The sequence below is a fragment of the Fringilla coelebs genome (genome assembly GCF_963513975.1).
Source record: "Fringilla coelebs genome assembly, chromosome: Z".
NCBI classification, from domain to species: Eukaryota; Metazoa; Chordata; class Aves; order Passeriformes; family Fringillidae; genus Fringilla; species Fringilla coelebs.
The window spans coordinates 1,545,027-1,572,470 of NC_140031.1; the positions used below are offsets into that span (position 1 = coordinate 1,545,027).

The 27,444-nt window shown below is 42.8% G+C and overlaps 1 protein-coding gene across 3 annotated transcripts in view; it reads left to right on the plus strand.

The window, feature by feature from the left end:
* DYM (dymeclin) overlaps window positions 1–27,100 on the plus strand; it is a 210,978-nt gene extending 183,878 nt beyond the window's left edge. For all 3 annotated transcript variants that reach the window (XM_084224957.1, XM_084224955.1, XM_084224956.1), the window contains one exon: window positions 24,645–27,100. In XM_084224957.1, the coding sequence (XP_084081083.1) occupies window positions 24,645–24,794 (150 nt within the window). In that variant the 3' untranslated portion in view covers window positions 24,795–27,100. The remainder of the gene's footprint in view (window positions 1–24,644) is intronic.
* The last annotated feature ends 344 nt before the right edge of the window (window positions 27,101–27,444 follow it).

A 27,444-nucleotide genomic window follows, 5' to 3' on the forward strand; every position in this document is an offset into this window, starting at 1 on the left:
ATTGGGTTCAGTAGCTAGTTGGAATACATAGCATATTAACAAAAAATATACTCATGTGCCTGGTTGCTTTAACACTGAAAAAGCCAGTGGCCAAAGTAAATTCACTTTGCTAACTGTGGATTCAAAGTCATGGAATCACAGAATCATTTAGGTCTGAAAAGCCCTCTGAAATAAATTCCCCCAGGGCGGCCATTGCCACCACTAAGTCACATCGACGTGGCTTTTGAGCATGTAAGTGATCAAAAGTCTTTGAAACCTGATGACTCCTGTTGTTCCATGGTTAAAAGTGGATTTTAGCAGTCTTTAGAGAGCCTTGTTTGTAGCCACGTGTAATGCAAATACAGCTGATGAGTTGGATTGAATACCAACAACACTTCATTTTCAGAAGCATCCTTCAGGTATAGTGGAAGGAATCAGTTAACTTAAAGACTTTAATGAAAGAGAAATAAATTCTACTGCGGTCCTCAGCAATGTAGCTTGACTTGAAACTTGCTGTCCACAGAGCTTACATTCATATTGCTGAATTCAAAGTGTTTGAAATGTTGGCATAGGCTGGCTGTTATCACGCATTTATCAAGCATATTTATTTCTTTTTCAAAGTTTGGTTTAATATATTTATATGAAAAAAAATCCTCTAACATGAACTCTTCATACAGTTACCCATTCCTGGAAATGTTTGCATGGATTTTAACTGTCATACATGTCAAGATTCAGGTTTCTTTGGTGTGGTGTGAGACGAGTCCCTTTGCATACAAAGTCTGAGTTACAGCTGAGTATTTTATCTGGTTGAGTGTTGCCAGGCCGAGCAGCAGTGGTGTGCACCGTGGCACTCACAACCTCTCCCTGGCACTCCCAAAGAGAGTTCACTCACCCTGTAACTGACACCATATTTACATGTTACTCTTAAGGCTGTTTGAAAAGGGGATGTGCTTTCCACCTTTCTCCACTTGTCTTAAGAGTGTGAATATTATACAGTATCACATTCTTTAAATTATTTTTGTAGCATTATGGGGAAAGGGACAAAAAAACCCCAAAACACCAAAAACCACCCTTCAAATGATTCCAGGAAAATAAATTTTTCAAATGTGAATGCTCCTAAGAGCCCAAACAAGTTAGGTTTGCTTTTACACAGCAGCTGTCAGTCAATTTTGGGATTAAAACCAGCTTTTTAACTTGAGTTTACTTCAGTGGTTATAAATTCTTTCATGGGGGCGGAGAAAGATAAACAGTAATTTTTGGCATTGTTGACTAGAACAAGAAAAAAAAACCCAGCTATTTTATTTTGCTTGTCTGCCTGGCACACAGTTAAAAACATATTAATGCTTTTCTCACACCTCCCTATTGAAGAGTAATATAAACATCACTGCAGCATCAACATAGGAAAAAAAACATTAGCAAACTTTTGAATCTCTGATCTTTAAACTGTTTCTCATGTAATATCAGTTTCTTATGGTAAAGCACCCAAAAATCCCTTTGAACAGAAAATAGTAATCATGCTTTCAACTTAGACCATTTGTATAACAGCTTTTCTTCACAGATGAAGAATAAACTGAGAACTTCAGTCTTGTTTTCTTCCTAGCAACTGAAGCATTCATTTTCATGGGGAAAATCCTGCTTCTACTGGAAAGTTTTGCTAATGGCTCCAACATTCTCAAGGTTGTCAGGCTGTATCTTCATGCTTGGGAGACGGCACCAGGCATGATGCAAGCAGGACACCAGGCAGGTGCCAAGGCTGTGTGTGTCCCGTGGCAGGGAGTGTGTGGTTCACAGTCACTGGTATTAGTTAGGAGGAAAGAGGGACTGTGTTTCATGTTCCCCTGCCCTCTCTCTCATCTCCCTGGCTGCTGCTCTGCGGGGATTGCATTGGTTGCATTGTAGCTCAGAAAGTGGTGCCATGGTCAGCAGCCTAGTGAGGATCTCGTGCCTCTCGTGCGAGAGTTGTATGTGACCTGAGCAGCAAAACTGTGTCTGTGAACTCCTGACTTTCAGCCACCTCAGCTGGAATGGATTGAGAGAAGCAGCTCAAGGAGCAATGGGATGGAGGCAGAGCTTTGTTAGCAGATGCACAGTCAGCTCAAAGAAGCTGGGAGTTACCGACATCAAATCCATCAGCTTTGCTCACTCTTGTCCTGAATAGGTTGCCTTTTGTCACCCTTCTTGGTGAGTAATTTTTCTTACACAGGTTACAATTCAAATAAGACACTGATGTCTGAATCCCTTTAATGTACTTTTACTGTTTGTTGTAAGTTTAAGTTAGATATTGGGAAGAAATTCTTGGCTGTGAGGCTGGTGAGGCCCTGGCACAGGTTGCCCTGTGCCAGAAGCTGTGGCTGCCCCTGGATCCCTGGCAGTGTCCAAGGCCAGGCTCAATGGAGCTTGGAGCAGCCTGGGACAGTGGAAGGTGTCCCTGCCCATGGCAGAGGGTTGGAACAGAATGAGCTTTAAGATCCCTTGCAACTCAAACGGTTCTGCAATTCTGTTATAGAAATAGTAATCCTTCTGTGCTGGGCTTTGCTTCTGTCAGCCAGCCTGTGGCACTCCATACCTGCAGTGTTATCCTCCACTTAAATGCCACATGCTGAAGAGAGCAGGAAGACTTTCTCTTGCTGCAGTGTTCCTTCCTCGTTATGCAATGCTGTGCACAGAGTCATTGCAGTCTTTGGTAGAAGCATAGCAGCAGCCCAAAAAGGATCAAGGATACTTTAAAGGCAGCAGAGTTGTGAATTTCAAAATGCTCCAAAGAGTAGCAAATCTTTTTTGTATCTCCCTCAGGTATTCCCACCGCTTTTCTCATTTGAGGTTTAAAGCATGCATTAATTAATGCAAGGTAAAGTCAGGGAAGGAGCGGCAGGAACTGGGAGTTTGTTTGGTCTACATGTGGGTGTTATGTCTGAAACAGTGTTCTGGTGTTCCTCCAAGGCCATGTACCTTGTTTGCAAACCTGTGCAGATAGAGAATGTAGAGAACTGTTATTCTTTTATGCTGTTATCTTGTATTTGTCACAACCGTGAGCAGAAAGCACCCAGCAAGATCCCAGCAAAGGAATGAGTAGTGATGCTGTGATAAAGGACAGATTCAACCAAATCCCTGGCATTTTCTTTGGGAACAAGAAAGAATTTATCCTGGGCTTTCCAAAGGACTAGAACATGCAGTAAAACTGGATTTAGGCACATTGAGAACAGGCATAATATTTGTATAAAGATATATAATAATGTATCATTAGTTTTCCCACCTTCCCATTTATTATTTTGTTTTTCAGTGATGGGATATTGTGCATCCCAGTAAACTCCAAACCCACAGTACTTTCTCCCTGTCACCAAGACATCTGGTTGTGCTGGGGGAGCTAATCAATTGCAGACATAGTTGCTATTATAAGCCTGCAAGCCACTTGAAAACTTACCCAGGATTTTGGTAATGAAGGCCCTGAAGTTATTATTTGAGCTTTTTCTTTTTTTTTTTTTTTCCTTTTAACTTCCCTTCAGGGGTCATCAGACTGGCAGTATTTTTATTCTTTTTTACAAGCTCAAATTTTAGACTTTTGAAAGTTCAGTTCTGTGTATGTCAAGCTACTTGAATTTCCTGTAAAAATGTTGGAGTAGTGAGTTGATTTGTAATAATATGAAAGTGAACAAACATCCAGGCTAACTCTCTCTGAAAAGTTGGTGTTTAAATAGATCAGAAACTCAGGGCTGATCTTGGGTTGGGGCACATTTGTCATTTTGCTATTAGGTCTGATATTTACTGTTAACATTCAGTAAGACTATTAGTCACATTTATGAAGATAACTTTAAAAAAAGAATTTGTAGCTCAAAATGAAGAACGGTGTAAGACTTGAGAGTGACGTTCAGCTCTTGAGGAGGCGCACCCTATAGCTCCAATTGAAAACCCCTCCTTCACAGCCTCACTGATGCCAAAATATAACCAATAATGAATGATTTATCATTCTGTATTTGGCTTTTTCCTGTAGGAAGGGTGGGGGCGAGATCTTCAACTCCAGAATACCGAGTCACTCCTAGCACTTGGCTCTGAAACACATAAACAATGCGGACTGTTACAAGTCCCATCCCAATGCCCGTATTACATGGCCATGTGTTCTTAGAGTTCCTAGAGGCTGATGTCAGGCATGTGCTGGCCTGGTGGATTTTCTGATTTTCTGGTTTTCTGGAGGTCTCCCATGCGCTGGAGTGGCTGTGCCGTGGCCTGGGCTCGCAGCGCAGTCTGGCAGCACCAGCGTTGCGCTGGTGCCGCTCGGCTGGGTGGCGATAAGCAAAGAGACAGTCTGGCTCCTTCCAGGAGCCTCTCAGTCATGTCTGAGCGCTCGGCAGTTCCCAAAGCCTCTGGCTGACTTTCCCCTGTGGACCGTTCATTTATCAGGAAATGGAATTGGTTACAGGATTTCGCGCGCTGCCAAACCTCACTGACGAAATCAGCCCCGTTCCTGCTCTCAGAAGTAGGAAGAATGTGTTAACTCTTTGTGCTGATGCTTGTTTTTAGTGCTTTTGCTGAAAAAAGCCAGGTTCCTTCCTACTTTTAAGGTTTCTGGAAATTGCTGACACACTCTCACTCTATACTACTAATGCAGGATAATTTTGCCTATTACATGTAGCTCTTTGCATCACACTTACCACTGTCTTTATAAATATTATTTTAGGGCAATTGAGTTATGTTAATGGGAGATTTGCCTACTGAATTCAGTGTATTCTTGCTTCAAAAAATGTCCTCTGAATTACAGGAGTGAAAATTAAGATTTATTAAAAACATAAACAATGCTTTGTTGTTTAAGGGATGCTTTAAAGCCTAAGTTATATGTATAACTTATACAAAACTTGTAGGAGCTTAACCAGAATTGAATAGAAATATGTCTTTAATTATGCATATAGGATGACAAAAAAGCCAAGTGCAGTTCTTTCTGAGTGTGTTGCTGGTTTTGCATATAGTTACAAACTCAGCTGTGTAATTGCAAAGTAAACACCGCTCTTTTTAGATGCTATTTGGAGGTCATTGTCTTTCATTATGGATCAAGTTTTCAGGAAACTTTAAAAAACAAATGCACTTTTAAAAATGCTAATGCATTTTTTTGTGACTTACCAGACTCCAGGCTGCTCTGAAGTTTTCAGGGCGGAGCTGGTTGTCAATCACAGAATCATCTGGGTTGGAAAAGCCCTCTAAGACCTTCAAGTCCAGCTGTTCCCCCAGCACTGCCAAGGTCACCATTAACCCATGCACCAAGTGCTGCATCCACACAGGTCTTAATCCCCTCCAGGGATGGGCACTCTCCACTGCTCTGTGGTGGAGTGCCCATCCCTGGAGGGGGAAAGCTGTGCCAGGCTGGTCAACCTTCTCAGTCAAGAAATTTTTCCTAATACTCAACCTAAACATGAGCAAATTCTCAATTGTGCAAATTACATTGAGAAACAAAGAGCCATTTTGGTTTTATTAATTTATTTATATTGATAGGAGCTACTCCTGGAGATTTTTCATTTCTCCAGTGGTTAACATTTCTCTCTTAAGACCCTCTAATTTTTCCCTCGTTAGCTGAGCTCACTTGTTTTGCAATACTATTTCTGTGTCACATGCTGTGACTGTGTGTTTTAGAGGGGATGGAGAAATGACCATTTGCAGGTTGTCTGCTGCAGGTGTCTGTTCCTATACCACTTGAATCATTTTAGTTTGTGCAACGATGTGTTGCACTGGGAGCATGTCTCTCATAACACATCAGACTGTTTTAATGCAATCAATAGTTGTAACCTCCCATGTATGAAATTACTAAGCCCAGAGGTAAAGCACAGTGCACATATGGTAATTATTATGTCTGGAAGTGGTTGCTGCATTAATTGATAGCAGTAGCAAGTAATGCAGCCTCACTTAATTTCATCGCTTCTTATACAAAAATCCTGTAAACAGAATTTTTGCAGTCTAATATGGTGGTCTCCTTTTTATTATGAGCAAATCACTGTGGAAGTATTTAGAGCTCTCTTAGTTCATTTAGCTTTGTGGCAATTTGTCATCCTTTGTTCCACAAACAAAAAGTGGCTGAAAACAGCTCCACAACCTGTGAGAGCACCATGTAAGTCTCATCTGTCACTCTGTGAGCCCTGGTTGGTGTTGCAGGAGCCTCTTAGGGCTGGTGCCAGCGAGGCACCCTGCTCATGGCCTGCAACCTGTGAGCCTGAGCCACTGCAGGGGAGGATAAGTGGGTGATTTGGCCTCATTACCAACATAACTGAGGCTTGTATAATTCAGGTATTTTCCAAGCTGTGTCTGCAGCTCAAGTTAATGTAAAAATTCAGCATTCCTTGCTTTTAAAAAATTGTGATTTAGTAGTATAAATATAATTTTCCATTTTAAAGTAGTTTGTCATAAATACTCCTGAGGATCTCAGAATGTTGGTCCTTTCCATTGTGAACAAGGAAAGCCACGATGGCTAAGGGCTGTGCAAGCTTGGAGATCCCTCATTCTGTCAGTGAGAGGCTTATGATGATCAAGGCCATCAGAGTGCGAGTAACACTCAAATCTGCTTGCATTATGTGTTGAAAAATGAGTGAACTCATCACAATCCCAAAAAGACCTTTACTGTCATCTGGGGAAGCTCCAAATAGTTTAGAACCATGGTTTGGGTATAAAACCAAGCCGATGGTTTGAGTTGAAAAGGCTTAGAGCTCATCCAATGTCACCCCCCTGCCATGGGCAAGGACACTTTCCACTATTCCAGGTTGCTCCAAGCCCTGTCCAGCCTGGCCTTGGACACTTCCAGGTATCCAGGGACAGCCACAGCTGCTCTGGAAGATCTGAGCCAGAGCCTCAACTTTCTTCAATGCTTGCTTAAAATCTTAATTTTCTTGAATACATACAAGATAAAGGAATGGCTGAAAATAGACTATTTTGGAGTAATATATAGTAAAACTAAATCATATAAATGCAAATATAATGGAGGAAAGTCTTACATGTAGGGTTCTCAGAAGCACTGGTGAGGGTTTCACTGGCATCAGGGTTACGTTGACAGTTGTAGTTTTAAAATCAAGTTATGTTGTCTGTTTTTATTCTCTCCTTTACATCTTGCTTGTAGTTAGATTACAGTTCTCTAGGAAAAAAAGCATGCTGTTCATGTAGAAGGCTTGTTTATCTTACTGAAATCCAAGGCAGCATATTCCAGATTGAAGGAATGCATCAGAGATGGGTATTGCACAAGAATCCAAGGTAGCTTGGGAGGGTGGTGCTTGGGTGAGTGACTGGAATACAGTGATTCTGCAGTTCAGGAATGAGGTGCATTGGCCAAGATGAGGATGAAGGGTGGGCTAGCACAGGACACTCCTATTCCCAAGCTGCTGTCTGCATGGAGACTAATATTTACATGGAGGCTTACTGTCTGTCCCCTCCACCCCTGAAGATTATTCCAGTTACCTTCTGGATGCTGCGTTCTGCGTTCAGTCACTTCATTCCCAAGTCATTGCTTTCTTTGCAAAGCTCAACAATTGCATTGGAATGAAATCACCTTATCCTGGATTTGCTGTAGCTGCTTCCAAAGAGCTATTCCATAATACTGTTATGCAGGTTAGTCTCCTGCAGAAGGCTGGGCAGTGTTTTGGCTATCCCAAACCAGTTTTAAAAAAAAAAGTTTAAACAAAAATGTGCAGACAACAAGGTTGTCTGCCCAGCCAGGATTACCATGGACTAGGTAACAGTAACAATTCAATTGTATAAATGCAAATGTAATAAAATTAATACAATAATATCTACTGTGATTCTGAGACAATTATTCAAACCAATAAAATTGTATAAGGAAACATAAACCAATTCTAGCAGCAGGTTGATCAGCAGTGCTGGAGTTTGCTGTTTCTCTCCCATGGTCTTTTTCACCTTGCCGTGACTGGAGTTCCCTTTGCCGCTCTGCAGAACTGTAACTGCAGTCACAGCCCTCTACCCAGCTGAGCTGAATAATGCCTCATCCTTGGCTGTGGCACTCTGTGGGTTGTAATTAACTAGCTCCCATTAAGGCAACAGATGAAAATTCATGCAGTTACATGCAAAAGCTTTAGAAGATGAAGTAGTGTCATGTAACAAGAGGTGTTAAAGGAGGTTTTGTTTCTTTTTTAGCTCAGGATAAGGGTAAAAGTTTTAAACTAAAAGAAGGTAGATTCAGAGTAAGGGTGAAACTTTTTATAATGAGGGAGGCAAAATACTGGTACACATTGCCTGGGGAGGTGAAGGATGCTCCATCCCTGAAAGGGTCCACGGCCAGTTGGATGGGGCTTAGAGCAACCTGGAACCTGTGTCCCTGCCCATGGCCGGGGGTGGCACTGGATGAGCTTTGCAGGTGCCTCCCACACCATTCTGGGATTCTATGACTCTATGAAATAATTATGTAATTCTTTATGCTACCTATAGAGTGCAGAAAAATATTTCTGTAAGGAACACAAGGGAAGTCTACTGCAAAGATCTTCTCCTTCCTTGGATCAGGAGTATCTGGTTGTGCTCCACTGGTGACAGAGTCAGGGTGAGAAGGACCCTTTCAGCATCTTCATCTCATATCCAGTGAAAGGTGCTCCAGCTGGTTCTCAGCCATGAGGACACTATTGAGCTGTAATGAGCAGAAAACATTGCTGTTAGGAGTGGAGTTTCGGAGGAGAATGATGTAACTAGTGACATTGTCTAACTGTCATCCCTGATGGGGAATGTATACCATCCTGTTGCTGTCCATATGGAAGCATGTCCTTGCACAAGGCAGTAAATGGTGAGGGGCTGATATTAGGTGCTCTGCAAGCTTTGTGGACGGGAGGGGTCAGGAGATGACACACAAACTCCTGTCATCTATAGGGAGTGCGGATTGCCAAAAGAGATCAGTGAAATATTTCTTTATCCACAGCTGAACTCTGGCCTTTCATTGCAATGTGAAATAACCAGAGAGGTTAGCAATAAGCTCAGATTTTTCCATGTGAGCTCTTCAGACACTGCATTGGCTGTCTGTGCATCCATTTTAACTTAAATGTGCAATTTAAAAATAAAGAAGTAGTCCCAAAATTTAATTTTTCAGTGGCACTTAGAAAGATGGGGTAATTGAAACTAGAAGAAGAATCTTTATACTAGATATTAGGAAGGAATTCTTGGCTATGAGGGTGGTGAGGACCTAACACAAGGTTTCCCAAAGAAACTGTGGCTGTCCCTGGGAGTGATCAAGGCTAGTCTGGACAGGGCTTGGAGCACCCTGGGATAGTGGAAGGTGTCCCTGCCCATGACAGGGAGTTGGAATGGGATGAACTTTAAAGCCCTTTCTAATCCAACCATTCTACAATTCTCTGATTCTCTTTGTGGAAAGGAAGGGTGCAAGTAACTGACTCTGAGCAGGAAAATTTAAGCTTTACACAGATTCTAACATGAAACAGTCTGTCTTTGTGTATCTGTTGTTTGACACAAGATACATTAAATTGACTGATTTCATTGGTTTGAGGAAGCTGCTACAAGAAAGAAATACAAAGTACAAGACAGAAAGCAAGCTCTGGAGAAAGAGGAGGATGGGAAAGCAGTGTGAGAGTTTCCAAGTTGCTCCCCATGGCAACAGAGCTCTGACCTGGTAAACAACTCTCTGCACGTGTATGTTTTTCAAAGCTACTCCATTCTGCTAACTGCTGGCCTGCCACATCATTTGAACTCTCTTAACCTTCAAGGGTGATCCCATTTTTTCTGAAAGAGAGCACAGAGGAGCTTCCCTGCCCAGAATTGCAGAGCTTTGGCTTTGCAGAAGATTGGCAGAAGCCCCACACTCATGAGCAGCTCAAAACTCCCTGTCCAACACATCTTACAGGAGGGCTCCCAGCCAGAGCCCAGCCCCTGTTCACTTCAGGGGCTGTACAATTGCTCAAGCTAAATAACATTCCCCAAGTTTCCCTCCCTAGAAAGCCTCCCTATACTTTTATTACGTGTTTTGCTGTGACTAAATCTGCCTCACATGTGTTGTGCAGCCTCCCCTCACTCCATTGCATATGTTGTGAGTCCAATGAAAAGTACAGTGCCAAAGGCACTGCATTCGCATGACGTGTTGTTTCCAAATATCTTGCAGCTTTGGTCAAAATAAAGTAAAATTACACTGAAATGCCCTGACCCCTTTCTTCCCCTGCTCGGTTAAAAGCTATTTCCAACCCATGTGTTCCTTTCTACTGCAAACCTTCAGTGTAGGCAGAGTAGCTGAAAAGTATAAAAAGTTGCATTTAAAATGAATTTATTCATTTGTTTGATTAATAAAGTCCCACGTTATCCCCCTTCCATAAAGAAAAAGAAGTACTAACCACTTTTTAAATGAAGTGTAAAATAATGTGTCAGAGGCCAACAACTTTATCCCAAAAGGTGCAAAATTTAATGAGTTATGACAACTAAATACAAGATAAAGGGCGAAAAAAATCATGTAACTTCTAATTATACTCATCCAATTGCTCTTCCACTTATAAGGTTTAGCTGTCTTTTCTGAATTAGTCTTTTGAATTAAGTTTCCATAATATGTGGCAGATTGAGAAAAACAGTCCTCAGAAAATTTCTGCCCTGGATGACAGATGAACTAGATAATGGAGTATAATCTCTTCCATTTTCATGATTTTGACACATTTTCACTTCTGTGTGTATGTTTAAATCAAGGAATCAAAATAAGTTTGAGTACAGAATATAAATCCCAGACAAAATTACAGCTTTCATTGCAGTGTTGGGTTAAATGTAAACAGCAGGAATGTTACAGATATCTTCTAATTAAATGCATAAATCAGAGGAATGTCTTGAATGTTTACAGCAACTGCACGAAGAAGTGAGAATGAGGAAGAGATGTACTTTGTCAGCTGATGGTTGCGTCTGCTGCATTCCCATAGAGAGTTTAATTTTGTCACAACCTTTGGTACAAGTTGCAAAGCTTCTCTCCAGTTGATTTACAGGCTGTTTGTTCCTGCCGAGGATGATTAGAGATGGAAATGGCTTTTTCCTGGCCAAGCAGGAGTTTTCTCATATCTGTCATCATCACCGCTGAAGACTCTGCTGTTAGGATTTGGAGGGCAGCTGGTTTAGACCACCCTGCCTTTTTTGTCACTGTAGATGTTCTGGGGTATCAGATGATTGTATTGAATCTTAAATCCACATGGATTTAGGCTGGGTTTATTATAGGATTTTCATTCTAAACCCGCAATCTGTTGAGCTCACAAACAAAAGCTGATTTTTCTTGACTGTGTCCTCATGTTGACTCTTGTGCCTTAACGAACCCTACTATGCTCCCTTCTACCCAGGTTTTCTCCTTGCCCTATAAGTTGAAAAAGCTCTCTTTGACCAAGGAGTCCAACCATTCCCCAGCACTGCCAAGGCCACCACTGACCCATGTTCCCCACAAATGCCACATCCACATGGCTTTTAAACTTCTCCAGGGGTGGGGCAGCCACAGCTGCTCTGGGCAACCTGTGCCAGGGCCTCACCAGCCTCACGGCCAAAAATTTCTTCCTAATATCCCATCTAACCCTACCCTCTGGCAGTTTAAAGCTCTGATGTTGAAACTGTGGGGAGAGCAACCAGCCTATGGATTATGAGCTGGGCCTTGAGGACAGACAGTGTAGCTGTGGGGTGAGAATTTCTCATCTTGATTATGCTGTAGGAGCAGTATCCAAAGCTGCACAAGGAAGATTTCCCTTTCTTCGCTGCCGCATGTGAGCTATCAAAAACCACAGCAAAGATGGTTTTTATAGATGGGAGACCAGAGGCTGGATAGTTATGGGTAGTTCATGGAGGGAAGGTCCTTCGAGTCTATGGGAAACTGGCAGCTCCAGAACATAGAAGGAAATTTTATGTTTGTGGAGTAGAGTGGGAGGAGAGCACAGGCCTTCAACTTACATGTTGTCTTTGGTGTGAGACCCACGAGATCCAAGTGGTGCCTGTAGTTCTGGGCACAGTCAGGCAGCAAAACTTTATTTGAATTCCTGGTGCTTATCTGCCCCACCAGGACTTGCCAAGCTCCATCCTCCTGAGCTAAGACCAGCAAAGCCTGATTGTTGTCACCAGGGTAAACAAAGCTGACCTGAATGCACAGGGAGGAAGGGGGCAGATATGTTCAATAACAGAGGAACATAATAGCATTTATGAAAGAATTCCCGTGAGGTGGGGAGTTCTCTAAAAATGTTTGATTCATATCCTAAAGACAGTTTTTACCAGAATAAGTTTTAATACAAGTGAAGTGTCAGTGAAGGCAAACAAATATGGAAATGCTGCATCTAAAGTATAGTGAAACAGAAAACACAATTTTCATTCATTATTGAAACAGCAGCTCACTTGGGGCCCTTTTTCAGATTGAGGTGATTGTTTGCATTAGGAAAAAAAATGCAGTTCCACAATAGGAGACTGCAGCTTTTTAAGCTGGTGGCTGCAGGATGATACCAAGCATACAGATTCCTTTTGGTTGCAGTCAGCTCCTGTACTCAGACAGTCAAGGAGTTTGCCCAGTTTGCCAGGTTCAAGATTTGTAAAGATGTCTTAACACCTTCAAGGAATCCTTGTCCTGCTCATACTTAGCCTTTCTCCTTTCTACAGACTGCTTGCCTCTATCATGTATAAAGGCGTGTTTTCAATACCTAATTTGAAATTGCTATCACAACCTTCATTATTATAATGGAATATAGAATAAAATATAGCATAGAATGAGCAATCTAAAAATCCATTTCAGAAAAGGCATCCTGGTTATTTGTTGAGGTCAACTTAACACAGCCCCCCTCCCCTGATTTTGGTTTGTCTTCAAGGACTCTTGGCATTAGGGCAATTTTTTTTATAAAGCTGTGAAGTCCACATTCACAAAATCACTGTGTAAACGTACACATTTGGCACCAGCTTCTTGGCTGGCAGTCCTGGCAGAGATAAGGCTGCAGTCTGGCACTGTGTGCTATGGCTGGAAAGGTTTTACTGTCACTTGACATTTCACTCCTCAAGACAAATAAATGGGATTTCCTGCATGCAGCAGGGCAACACTGCTCATCTCGCAGCACAGTCTGTCTTTTTGCAGAGGCTTGAAATACTTAAGAAGGGAGTATGTCCACTGGGGTGTACATTTTCCAGTTTGGGGAGAATAGGGAGCCAAAGGTCTGCCGGCTCAATAGGGTGTTAGTCAGCACGTCCTGAGCTTCAGGCAGATAAGGGTCCACTTCCTAGGCTGCCCTGATCTGAGAGTTAACAGTTGGTGACAGCGAGTCTGTCTCTGTTCTTAAGTCATTGTTATAATTTTTTGTAATATTTACAGGCCTGGCTCTCTCAGATTAAAAAGTACAAAATCAAAAGGAGGTCTTCCTCCGTGGGCGCTGGGGGTGGGGGAGGATGTTTGGGCTTGGCATGCAGCCCCACCGCCGCGCTGGGTGGGAGGGACCGGAGCAGGATGTCGGCGTGGGCCTCAGCTCTGTGGCTGCTGTGAGGGAAAACTCAAACCTTGTCTAGTGACCTTCCAGGAGCCCTCCACACTGGGAAACATGCTGTGAATGTCAGCCCCCAGGATGCAAATCAAAGGTGTTAAGCTCAGCTGGGAGAATGGACCTTGTCTCTCTGGTTAATGAAGGAAGCCAAGGCCTAGGCAGTGCATCAACCCCTTGTACAGTGATAAAGGAGAGGAGCGTGGTCCCAGTTGTCCAAAGGAATGTTCTTTTTGGCTTGGCGGGATGTTTTGGAGGCAGTGTTGAACCAATCTGTAGTGAAAGCATGTCTGGGACCTCATCACTGGAAAAGTATGCAAACTGAATCACTCTGCTCTTCTCCTGCCACCTTTTGTGTTGGGGGAATATGCTCTACACAAATAAATGAGAAAACAAAACAACTGTGACATGGTAGTAACTCTAGATTTGGGGTGAAAGAAACAGGCAGATGATGTGGTTCTGCTGGATTATCCCAAGATTGTATTAGAGGAGAGAAAGGTCATATAGAGTTTGCAAAAGGAAAAATCTTTGAACTGTGAAATTAGTGGGGTTTCTACTGTCAATGTGCTTCAGTCCCTTCCCAGCTCAGATGCTGAAGAGCAGAGAGGGGAGTGCTGGAAATGCCATAGATGGGTCACAGTCTTCATCAGCAAGAGCAGTGTGGGACTGAGTCAGATGACAGCTCCTTCTCCAGGGTGGAGGAAATAAAACCTAACCCTGGGCATGACAAACCTATGAAAAAAACAAAAAGAAGAAAAAAACAAACAAAAAAAAAAGTGAGAAAAGGGTAATATTTATATATTACTGGGTCAGGATATGTACATTGTCCATAGAGGGTTCCTGAAGTGCATCCTTCTGGCATCAAGGCAGAGGGCCAGAGTGATCAAGGCTTCTGTGCCTTACCAAAACATGAAAGTGTGGGTCATGTTCTTAAAGTCCAGTAGTTTCTTTCATTGTCACATGCATATCCAATACCTTCTGCTTGTTTTGTCTTGCTGATTGCATGGCACACACCATGGCAATATTTTTATTTGCACAACAGTTGGACCTTTAGTGGGAGTTGAAGCCGGGCAGCAGGGAGAGGTTTATCTGGGGTTTGTTTCAGCACGGTGGGATGGTGTCGTAGCCTAGGTGGAGCAGCCATCCATGATGTTATCTGGAGCACAAAGCATTTCCATGATAAACAACATTCCTTGTATTTTAGACTAGTCTGCTATCAAAGTCAAAACAACTGCTCTGGCCTAAACAGTAGCCCCCTGCTTGAAATGTAAAATATGTAATTGGCTGTAAGATTTGTCTAGAGCAGATTCTCCATGTCTTTTAATATATAGCTACACATATCAGTGTACATTCATTATTCAGCAGGGTTATTTTCTGTAAAGCTTCCATAGTTTGTGCACTTCATAGGCCCTTTTAAATCCTTTCCAGTGAGTTTTTCCTCATTGTTAAAAAAAGTTTAATAAATTATATAAATCAGACTAAATGTGTGTAACTCACTTCTCAGAAAATAATTAGCAGCTGGTTGTCTCTGACATGAGAAGTGGAATATTGTTGGACATTTATAGTACTGGCTTTGTGTTTAAAAAAGGCTGATGAAGGGAATATAGATCTGTCATTTTTATCCAGAAGTTGAAGCAGATTTTGTCCAGATACACAACTTAATTCTTCTCTACTGCCTTCACTTACAATGTCTCCAAGAGGAGACTTTGCCTTTCCCAACCCTACCTCACCCTCCTTTGAGTTCTTCCACATTGTTGCAAATAAACAAATTCCCTGGGAAAAATTATTTTAGTCTTTAGCAAGTCCTGAACCATAAAAAGCCTTTCTTATTTTATATAAGGCTTTGCCACTGACCAGGTGATACTGGGGCTCTGAGAGCACCATGAACTTTTTCTGGAGGGAGCAAGCATCTTACGATCTCACAGATCACAGAATCACAAAATCATTTGTGTTGGAAAAGTCCTCTAAGACCATCAAGTCCAACTGTTCCCCCAGTGCTGCCAAAGCTACCCTGATCCATGTCCCCACACAGCTTTTAAATGCCTCCAGGGATGGTTATCTGCTCCAGATCTGGTTGACTGCAGAAATTATCTTCCCCTGCCTTCTCTTGCTTCCTAGACTTTTTTATAAATACCTTTTTTGTCTTCTGCAGAGTGATCCAAACAGTGCATGTGCATGTATGGACTTATGATTTATTGCTGCCAATTTCTTAAACTTTACCTTTTATGCAGTTGAAAAGTGGCAGAATTCATAGAATCATAGAATCACTGAATGTTTTCAACTGGAAAGAACCTTAAAGCTCAACTTGCTCAAACCCCCTGCCATGGGCAGGGACACCTTCCAGGTTGCTCAAATCTCACTCATAAAATTCTGGAAGGAAAAAAATGCAGCCTTGAATCAGCTTTGTTTGGCAAGTGAGTGGTATTTTAGGGTTTGGAAAGTCTACATAAGGTGCAGGGTTTAATTCTGAGACTTTGGAAATTTATGTATTTCTAAACCCTTCTTTGAGGGTACTGCTAAGGCATTATGGTCTTAACTGTGAGTTGAGACATCTAAAATCTACTTCTAATCTTGTAACCTTTTGTTAGCAGGTCTATAAGTCTTCTATATAAAGGTGTCAGTGATGAGTGATTTCTAAACTCACTTCAGTTTTAACAAAAATGTTTGCTGAAAACCTACTGTTTTTCGTGGTTGTGTAAAGCCTTGCACATTAATCTAGAGAAGAATGGCTTGCAAGCTGAAGCACAGGAAGCCAGGGCTTAAACTTATTTGCATCTTCCTTACCAGCGTTAAAAATAGGGACTACTGTTATGAAATGTGCATTTTCGGCAAATCCCGTGGTAGGAAAGGCTTATATGTCTGCTTCATATCCATAAAGTTTTGTGAGTTGATAGACTCATCCCCATTTGTGCTTTGATACCCTTTAATGCCATTGAAAAATGGGTTCAGGGATTATTCAGTTTTTCAGATTTTAATTCCCTAAATTCAAAACCAAAGGATTTTACTTATTTGTCTGAGTGGTCAGTGTATGTACATAACAAGTACTGGAGTGAGGTCAGGACCGGAACTGTTTCTGTCAGTTGGGTCAGTAGTTTTGTTCCTTCCATGTGTTTAACTCTCTTCTTGGTTAGGTTTTTTTTCAATGTAAAAAACATCCTTTGTTTGAATTGTCATTTTGAGTTGTTCATTTTTTGCTCAGACCTGTGTTCTTTCTTCTAAAAGGCCACTGTATCTTCTGAGAATTACCCTTCTTTAGCTTAAGTCCTGAAGTGAATGAAAGTTCTATTCTTTGTTGATGGTACCTCATTTACACATCCTGCCTTCATCCTCATGCTTCAATTGATGCATGTAATTACCTGCATCACTCTCTTTCTTTTCTTTTTATTTGGTAAAGCCAACATGTATTGTATTTTCTGCAGTGTTGCAAATGTCCTCATAGTGTTCCTGTTGTTTTCTGTCTCCGTGGTCTGACTACAAGACTGGCTCCTGGCTCTTGAGCAGTCCTCTTGGAAATGTTCTGGAAAGATATGTGTCCATCTAGACAACATGGCATAGAGAACAATCCTGACAGGGAAAGCAAATTCTAGTTAGAGCTGCAAATCCTTGAACCCTGACTGTAAATGTATAATGCATAAAATGTGTGTAGAGATTAATGATACTTAACAGTGTGTGATATGTAGGTTTCATTCAGTCTTTCATCTTGGTTATCTTTTCCTCCCATTACAAAATTTCTCCAGGTGGACACAGGATCTCTGAAGCTGAGCAGGGATCCGCTTTTTTCCTCAGACTAAGGGGTTGAGGGATTTTCACAGAATCGTACAATAGTTTGAGTTGGAAGGAAGCTTAAAGCTCATTGCATTCCACCCCCTGCCATGGGCAGGGACACCTTCCACTGTCCCAGGTTGCTCCAAGCCCTGTCCAGCCTGGCCTTGGACACTGCCAGGGATCCAGGGACAGTCACAGCTGCTCTGGGCACCCTGGGCCAGGGCCTGCCCACCCTCCCTTCTCTTGTGCAGGTGAGCAGCCTCAGTCTCCCAGCCTGTCTTTATAGCTACTGACCAGTGGTCCTGTTTGTTTTTGGTGCTGTCTAGAAGTAGCCCAGAGTCCAGGTGCTTCTGATGTGGAACCAAACATATCCTAAAATACCAGATACCTGACCTTGTCCTAAGCTCAGATATATCCATTTATACAGTGCTTTTGGAATCTGTGCAGATAACAGCCTGTTATAAGGACAAAAATGGCACAATCTGGGGCTACTATTTATCAGCTATATTTCTTTCCTGGAAGGAAAAGAGACAAGTGTATATTTGTTTGTGTCTCTGAATTTCTAGGACTTTAAAGTTCTCATTATTTGCCATTTTATTCCAGACAGATAAGCAGTCTGCTTATGGTACCCTGAAAAGCTTTGTGCCCTGGCAGGTTTGCCACAAATATTTAGCTCATTTAACTAATTGTGTTTTTACCAATAATTATCTAGGCAGAACTGTTTGATTGATTTTTCCCAAAATGACCTGGCTTCTCAGTACTCTATAAAAAAATTGGTAATTGCTGAACTCTGACCAGAGGCACGTCTGCTTCTCTGGCAATAGTTCACATCTGACACTGAAAATTCACTACTAAGTATTTGTTTTCCTGCAGCTGTGGTTGTACAAACCTTTACTCAAAGTGATCTAAAAAGAGAAATCACATATCAATGAAACTTGCTGAAACAGTTCTCTCTCTGTAGATAAACTTCCCTACCCTCCTGGACCTGGAAGATGGTGACCCATTAGAATGTAGGTTGCCTTGTCATATGGAATTTCACTCATGTTGTCTACTACAGCTTGTGTAGTTGCTTAAACTTTCATCATTCTATTATTATAAATAATACTGTATTTAATATATATTTATTAGATAATATGTAATATACTTATTTTATTTAGCTTGTGCACAGATGGTTTTGAACCTCTTATTACCCTGAGGTTTATGTTTCTTTTTCCACCTCCCTGCCATGCTCTGAGCCCCCATTTTCTTCACTGTCTTTCCGTTTGCACCGATTCCTTAAGCAGATCTCTGAACAAGATGTGTGGCTCACACTTAGTCTAGCACATTTCCTGTTTGCTTCCTTCATCTCCCCACCATCATCCTCTATGCTGTGAGCCTGAGGAGGAGAAAAAGATGGTATCAGGCAGGTGTGGTGTAGCCCATACAGATACTTCACCAGAGCCACACACTTTCTGTCTGATGTCAAAGACAAGCACCACAGACATGAACAGAACCTGGGAAAGATGAAACAGCCTTAACGTCCCCCCAGAACTAAGTAATTGCAAAAATTCAGTCTGTCAGTATCCTGGAGCAAGCACTGAGACGTTTTCTTGCACAAATTGTGGTCTGTTAAAGAACTCAAGTCCTTGTAATTATATAAAACCCAGACATATCAATGTTTCCATGTGTACCTGTGTATCCATACCATGAATAGTGTGCCGGGCATGATTGTTGAGTTGTTTTCAAGATCCTTGGCCATTAACTTGAGTTAGATTGGTATTTTGGGGACCAGATTTCCAAGTGATGTTGAGGATTTGGCAGTGAAGTACAGGTGTCATTCCTCTGCCCAAAGTCCTCACAGATTGATATGTTTGGTGCAAGGCAGGTTTTGGGGTGATCCTTGCTGGGGTAAATATTCATTATAGACCCTATAATAGAGGCTTGGTACAGTGCTGAGCCCTTTTTTTTCCCCTGCCATTTGATGTATTTTGCTAATGAGGTCCAATCCTACAGATGCTCTGCAGGCAATACTGCTATATTTAGCAGAAACAATATGAAACACATAATTTGCCATCAAGTCATTAGGTTACCAAACAGGATTCATGGTAAGCTTTTCAAACACAGAGAAATCCCATTTTCGAAAGACTTTGAAGCTTTGGATTGATGTAAAGTTCACATGAATTTGACTCTCAAATGTGTTCAGATTCCTTTGAAAACAGCACTTCTCTGCTCAAAGAGTCACCTGCTTTTGAAAATACTGACTTGTGCTTGATTGCTGTTTCATAAACCAGAGTTTCCAACCAGAACTTGAGGAAAAGAGGGTTCTCCAGTTTTTTATTAATCCAGCTCTTTAATTTCTTTATTTTCCACAGTGACTGCCCCATATCTTTGATGAATGCTGCTTTTCATCCAGCAGAACATCTAGACCAGGGAAGAAGCAAAGACATTGCTCTTAAAGCAGCTCCATCTGCCCTTGCCTGTGTTACCTGAGTGGAGATCATCCACTGACATAACACTGTAGCCTTTGAGACTCTCTGAGAGTTCATTTGGAGGGAAGGGGATGTTTTATTTAATGTATGGCTCAAGCCTTATAGCTCAGATGCCACTGAGCTGCCTGGAGCAGAGCCAGGTGCACTGGCCGTGATGTTCCCTTCCTCAACGTTAACTGAAAAAAAACCAAACCAAAAAAAGAGAAAATACAAAAAACCAAAGAAACAAAACAAAAAAATACCAACAAAACTCCCCAGTGTTGTTGAACTTCTGTGGTGGGGGAGTTACTGCAGTGCAGTTCTGTGTCTGTTCATAGGACTTCCCGTGGTTTTTCATCAAATCATGTGATTGACAATGCAGACAGTCTGCAAAGTTCTCGGTCTGTCTCATTTGTACCCTCGTCCCAACCACGAAATCTGACTTCTGCTTTGTCTGGCAGAAGAAAACAAGATAGGGTGATGTGGTGGGGTGATTCACTGGAGTGATAAGCGGTGTCTGTATTTAAACTGTGCCGTTCAAACCGTAATGTTACCTCTGTCTCTCACATTTTCAAGGACTTTCTCAGCCTGGTTTATTTTAAACTATCTGGGGTTGTCTGTCCCTCTATGGGGTGGCAAAAAATGCAAATAATGGCTCCAACGGACCTCCCATGTCAAGGCAAGGAGTTCAGTAATTTAAATAGTGAACATTGTTGTATATTGGGTCAAAACAGGGTTTGGGCTGGGAGAGACTTTAAAGCTCATCTCATTCCATGCCCTGCCATGGGCAGGGACACCTTCCACTGTCCCAGGCTGCTCCAAGCCCTGTCCAGCCTGGCCTTGGACACTGCCAGGGATCCAGGGGCAGCCACAGCTGCTCTGGGCACCCTGGGCCAGGGCCTGCCCACCCTCCCAGCCAGCAATTCCTCATTCCCAATATCCCATCTGTCCCTGCCCTCTGGCCCTGGGAAGCCATTCCCTGGCTGCTGTCCCTCCCTGCCTTGTGCCCAGTCCCTGTGCAGCTCTCCTGGAGCCCCTTGAGGCCCTGGCAGGGGCTCTGAGGTGTCCCTGGAGCCTTCTCTTGTGCAGGTGAGCAGCCCCAGCTGTGCCAGGCTGGCTCCAGAGCAGGGGGCCTCCGTCTTTCCACATCATCCATCCAAACAAACAGGGCAGTGAAGGAAAAAAAGGGATGATTCATTCCATGCCAAGCCTTTTCCTCTATCATTAAGATTGCCATTTAAGATGCCTTAGCATGGTCTCTCTTTTTAAGTGGTGCTAAAAATCTGGTTCATTGGAGTGTCACCAGCTACGGTGCCAGTGTCTTTCCAGAAGTAAGTTGAACACAACAGCAGCAAGGCAGAAGAAAATAGATTTGTGCACTGCAGGTTTGATGTGCTACTTTGGCAGTTTTGTTAACTGTGATAAAGTCCTCACCACTGCTGGCTGGGTTTTTTCTGGGAGTGCCCTGAGACCCATGTGGCCTGGTTGCTTTACAGTGTCACCTGCTGTGTGTCTGCAGCACACAGCCAGGGCCGAGGCTCCTGATCATTCTTTTGAAGCAGGACATACAGGAGACAAATGGCACAAATATGAATTTAAACATTCCTTGGGCTATCACCTGAAAATCTTGAAAAGCTTTTTGAACATCTTTAAGCTTTTTTGCATCAATCAAGGTTTTTACATGTTGTTTAAATCCTGCTGTTACAAATTGTTATAAAGTCATTCTCTTAAAGAAGAAACTTCTGATGATTTTGTTTGTTAACAAATTCTGTTTTCAGTGAACACTCTGTTAGTGAAACAGTGTGGGTAGTTTTTTATTTCGACAGTGGATGTCTGCCATGGTTAATCTTGCAAGTTACGTCATAGAATCATTGAGGTTGGAAAAGCCCTCTAAGATCATTGAGTTCAAGCATTAACTCAGCAGGCCTGTGCTCACTACTAAACCATATTCCCAAGTGCTGCGTCCACACCCCAAAGATTCTGGTGCAGTTCTCTCCATGCTGGACCTCTAAGATTTCTCATTTTAAATGAATAAGAAAACATGGCCAGCACACAGCTGTGGGTCATTGCAGTCATCTAAAGAATGTGGGTTTGAATTGTGGGCCTGGAATTCTAATCTTTCATGTCTCATCAGTAATGCATTGAGCTGTCCTGAGCCTGCTGTTCAGGTGGACCCTCAAAAATCCATCACTCCTAATGTTATCAACATTCTTTCTATATAGACTCAATCAAAACTGTGTATATGGAGTGGCAGTGTGTATTACTGCGCTCCTTAAAAATCTCATTCTCCTTGTCTGCATTTCCAAGACACCCCCGCAGGCTGTTCAAAGCACATGTTGAATGTCAGAGAGTCCAGGCTGACTGCAGCAAGTTGCAGCCTTTAATCTGAAATTGATTATTAAATTGCTACGGTACGATTGCAGTAAATGGCAACATCGATCAGCCTGAAGAGAGGCTGAATAATAAAATCAATGCATGGCTTATTGCCTGAAAATATGAATGCTACCTGAGCCATTTTATGCTGCCCTTCCAGCTGAGAGATAATGGGATGGTAAGACTGATTATCTCAGATGCAGCTGTTGGAATTTCTGATGTAATTTTGTCTACTGTTCTAAGGCTGAAGATGTTTTTTAAGCTGCACAAGAGCCCAAGAATCGTCCCAGGCTACTGCCACGAATGTTTGCAAGGCCAGTAGCTGCATCTGTGACCTGAAGGTGAAAAAGAAAGGCGTGTTTAATTCAATTCAAATTATAATCTTTAATCACTTCCCCTCCTTCCCTCCCAGAAGGGCTACCATGGGCTGCATCCCTGGTGTGAAGCATGCCACCCCTGGGGTGAAGAGTGGCAGCTGTGTAAGACTTTCCTCTGGCTGGAAGTGTTGCCATGGTGTAATCGTGAGGTTGAACCATTCATTCTGCTGATGCAGTGCTGAACAGAACGTGCTCCTGTCTACACTGACCACAAGCCAGGAAGTTTTGGAAGGAAGTGGGGAAGATTACACTGAGGATAAGCAGAGTAGAATGTCAGGGCTTTTTTAAACAAAATAAATACTAATGAAAATATACATGAGGGCTTGTTTGGGGGGAGGTGGTAGAGGGGGAAGACAGGGACAACTTCAGAACTGAGAGCCAAGTTGGGAAGGGATAGAGAATGTCAATGAAAAGGAGGATCTCACAAGGCTGGTGAGAAAAGAAAGGTTAGGTGTGTACAAAAGAGAAAAGTATGCTAAAGAGAGAGGATAAGGATGCAGTGGAAGGGAGTTGGCATAGCAGTAGGCTGGGAGATTAAAAATGAGAGGTAGGGGTGTGTATGGGTCTAAGGTACCTAAGAGTGAAAAATCCAGAGTGATGTAGAAGATTAAACAGGCTGGTCAAAACGGACTTGGAGAAGAGAGGTTTGTAGAGAGGTGGTAGAAAGTGGCTTAGATGCACAGAACGGCTGTGAGAGAGTTCTCTGCCACAAACTGCATGTCTGACACAGGAAATTAAACTTGCTGATGTACCTTTGAGATTCTGGGCTTTGAACTCAACAGGAGTTAGATGCAGAAGAGCCTTTAACAACCCTACCTTTTAGCTGCCTCAGTTCCTTGAACAGAGATAGTGCAGAATCCTTTAGGTTGGAAAAGCCTCCAAGATCTTGGAGTTCAGCTGTTCTCCCAGCACTGCCAAGGCCACCACCAAGCCAAGTCCTCAGGTGCCACATCCACATGTTTCTACAACTTTTCTACAAGTTTTCTTTTCTACATGTTTTCTCACTTCAAGAGTACAAATAACATGGTAGCATTGAAGTTAAATACCTAACCCTGAAAACCAAGTGTCCAAGAAATGCCCCCTCAAAGGAGACTGATCCAGCCAGAATTCTTGTACCCTTAAGGCAAGGAAACAGGACACTGAGCTCAAGAAGTAGGATAGGGAATCCCTTCATTATTAATGGGCAAAGAGGCTCCTTAGCCATTGCTGTGCTTGTTCTGATCATGTCACACGGAGGAGTTTATTCTTAGTCTTAGCCACAGCCTTATAAATAATAAAATGGGTCATGTTTTATCTTACCCAAGTGATCATTGTAATGCGGCTTTTGCCTGAGACTCTGCCAAGCTCAGACACAGGCAACATTTGGAAGTGGGTAAAGTGAGGAGCACAATACAAAAGTAAACTCAGCTCTTTCCAGAATATACCCTTTCCAAGAGTGAACCTGGTGGGTTTGCAGTGTGCACTGCTTTGGGAGGGGAAAATATGAGAAAAATGGGAACTTGAGGTTGCAGCATGTCTGTCTCTTCTCTCTGGTGACTCTCTAGGGACTCTCTTCTCTCTGGGGACAGCATCCAGGGAATGGCTGGCTGTGCCAGGGAGGGCTAGGTTGGGTATCAGGGAAAGGCTCTTCCCCAGAGGGTGCTGGCACTGCCCAGGCTCCCCAGGGATGGGCACAGCCCCGAGGCTGCCAGAGCTCCAGGAACCTTTGGACAGCGCTGCCAGGGATGGACAGGGTGGGATTGCTGGGGGTCTGTGCAGGGCAGGAGCTGGACTGGGTGATTCCTGGGGTTCCCTTCCAACTGGGAATATTCTGTCATCCTATGATATCATAAACTGTGTTTATGCTTTCAGCCTTTTCAGAGGATTCTCCTGCTAAGGACCCAAGTACAACTAATGGCAAAATGTTTTTTAAGGGAAAATGCAATAAATACATTTGTACATGCACAAGCAAGAAGGCTTTTGAGGGGCTGCTAAAAATGAGTTTTTCTTGAGACCTTTGTGTTTTGTAAAGAATTCACATGTTTAGTCTGTTAACAGGCAAATGGATTGTGACCAACAGTAAAAGGCTCGAATGCAATATGCTAATGTAGCATTTAATTCAAAGAAGAAATTATAAATGTTCTCTTTATCCTATAAATATTTTCCTTGGGTTCTAATGGTTTAGTTCCTTCCATTATTTTTTTCACCAAACCTCTTTCTTCAGTGTTTATGTGGGCTGTGTGTTTGTAAGCAGACATGCAAACCTTCCCTCACTGGACTCTGGCTTCTTGTTGCAGAAGTTCCCCGAGCTGAAGTTTAAGTACGTGGAAGAGGAGCAGCCTGAGGAGTTCTTCATCCCCTACGTGTGGTCCCTGGTGTACAACTCTGCCGTGGCCCTGTACTGGAACCCCCGTGACATCCAGCTCTTCACCATGGACTCGGGCTGAGGGACACCCCGGCCAGGCCAGCCCCGCTCCATCTTACAGGAATTGAACCTCTGCACCCCTTCAACCTGACCCCCTCCAACTGCCCCCATGACCCCAGAGCCAGTGTCCAGCCCAGCCTCACGCTGGGACAGACTGGTGTGGGGCACTGATGGCTTGTAGGCAACCTTGTGTTTATAGTCCGTAACCTAGAGCTTGTTTGATGAAAATGAGGCCTTACACATGGGGTATGATGTTACTACCAACCACAAACCTGATCGTCCTTCTGAACTTAACAGGCTAAATGAGATTGCAGGCTTTGATTTGGAAGCGGTGTTTGTATTTTTGGCTCTTTGGAGCAGGCAGCTTCCTTGGGTCAAGCTTTCTATGATCTCTTGGATGCTGCCGTGGGGTGCTCGTTATCTAATCCTTGTTTCCACTCACAGCCCTTCATTTCTGTGGCACTGTCAAGGCTGCAGCCCTTAAATTGCTGTCTACACTGTCATCTGAGGGAACTAAGCAAGCAGCATCTTAATCAGGTTAGCTCCCAGGCAGATTCAAAACACTTGATTTAGATGTTTGTGGGAGGATTTTCAATAGCAAGTCTTCAGTTGTTGTTGTTGTTTGACTGACAAATACTCTCCAGAGGGCAAGAAACACCTGCTTTTGGAGTCAAGTCCCTTACAGACTTGTTTTTCTGTGCTCCTGTGCAAAATTGTTCCTGGAAATTGAACGTGTAAGGGAAGTGGGGGGGAAAAGTCCAAAGAAAATAATTACAAGATTGTAAAATAGACCAGTGTCCTGTAAATCTGTATGTAATGGTGACAGTGTGTTTTGGGGATCCTTGACAAAGCTCTGTGTTGAAAACCTCCTCCTGGCTTTTAAAGTTTTATGGCAGAAGTATAAATTTATCTGAATGTAGAATACTACTCTCTTTTTTGGTTGTTTTCAAGTGCCCTTTCCTGATATACCTGTTTCAGCAGTGGGAAAAGCGAAAGAAGTGGTGTGATTTTGAAAGAAATCTCATTTTTCAAAGTGGGGATCATATTTTGGGGATGCCTGTTGCACACACGTGCGCCCACTCTCCTCATCCCACGTGCTGCTGTATGGGGGACTGTCAGCAGTGCATTGCATGCCAAAACTTCAATTTCAAGGAATTAGTTCTTGAAGATGCGTGGCAACCCTCTGTATTCACTGCCTGCTCCAGCATGTTCTGTTTGTTGACCTGAGGAATCGGGTGCGTTTGCTTTCAGAAAGTCCTTTGAATGGCTTTAAATAGAATTTCTTGCACCGTTTCATCCCTCTGAAGGATGTGCTAAGATTGTACTTTCCTTTTATCTGCTTATTTAGAGACAGAAGTCCATTTGAGTCCTACACAAATGGAAATGCTGGCTTATAAAAAAAAAGAAGAAAAAAAAAGCTTTCCAAATTTATTTAAATATAACTGCAAAGGGATATATAGAGCCCATGAGCATTTAGGGCTTTGAAATGGCAGAAGCTTTTGAGAAAAGACGATGGTAAGACTGGAGATGCAGTGTTTTCTTAGGCAAATAGGAGAAATTATTGAACCATGACTGAGCTGCACATAAGTTGATCTGTATTTTGGATTTATTCTGTTTTGTTTTGGTCGTTGAGCAAACGTCAAAAGGGGATAACTATTCTTGGTTACTGTAGTGATTTGTAATTTTGTCTTTATTAAAAGACTAAGAGTGTTTGTGAGTCAACAGGGCTGCCCAGATTTGGAAAGGTCAGTCTGAAGATGCACTTTTAAACCGTGGATTCTAAAGCTGCTGGGCTGGCTCAATGTTCGCTGTTTTAAACACTCCGGGGTGAGCAGACCCAGAGAGGCCCTGCCAGGGCAGACACCGCTCAGCCAGGTGTCAGACTGCAGAAAACCTGATTTGTCTGTGAAAGGGCTTTTCACAAGGGAGGAGCACATGAAGCAGCAGTCTGATAGAAAAGGTCCAACAGCTGCTGAACCGTCATCAGCATCACACAGAAAATTCTCTCTCGCTGTCCTCCCGTTGTGGTGACACTGAGGTGCAGAGGGTTTGTTCTGATGGCGGAATTTCCTTGTGTGTTTCATGAAATACCCTGCTCCTGGCTCCCAGCTGGTTTGGAACAGCTGGAGTTACCACCTAAAACCAAAACAGCTGAGCCAGACCAAGATTTAGGCAGAAATTCTTGCTGGCCCCATTGGCTCTCCCAAGAGCTGGAGTGTGACGTGGGCCTGGCAGTGTCCTGACATCTGCAGTCTGGTATGGTCACAAATACTCTGTTTTTCCTTCACCTTAGGGATCCTTTTCATTATTTTGTGTGAAAGATTTATTATGCGTAATTACAAAAATAAAAAAAGATGAAACAGTAAATACAGGGTGGTGTGGTTTGTGTCACGGGTCTTGGCGTGGTCATCAGGCCCAACCTAATCAAGGTTTTATAATGTCCTCCATGATGTGCAATTAAGAAGAATGTAATTTTATTTGTTGTATAAAGTAAGTCAGTGTTCAAGTCAGTGTCTGGTAAAGGAAGGAACATGTCATGCTGCAGTGTCACGTGGAATGTCACCTGTTGCCAGCTCAGCTTTAATGGTCACAGCGACCATGGCCTGGAGGGGCACTGGGAATGCACAGTCAGGGGGGAAGCAGAGGAGGGACAGGGCTGTCCACACAAGACC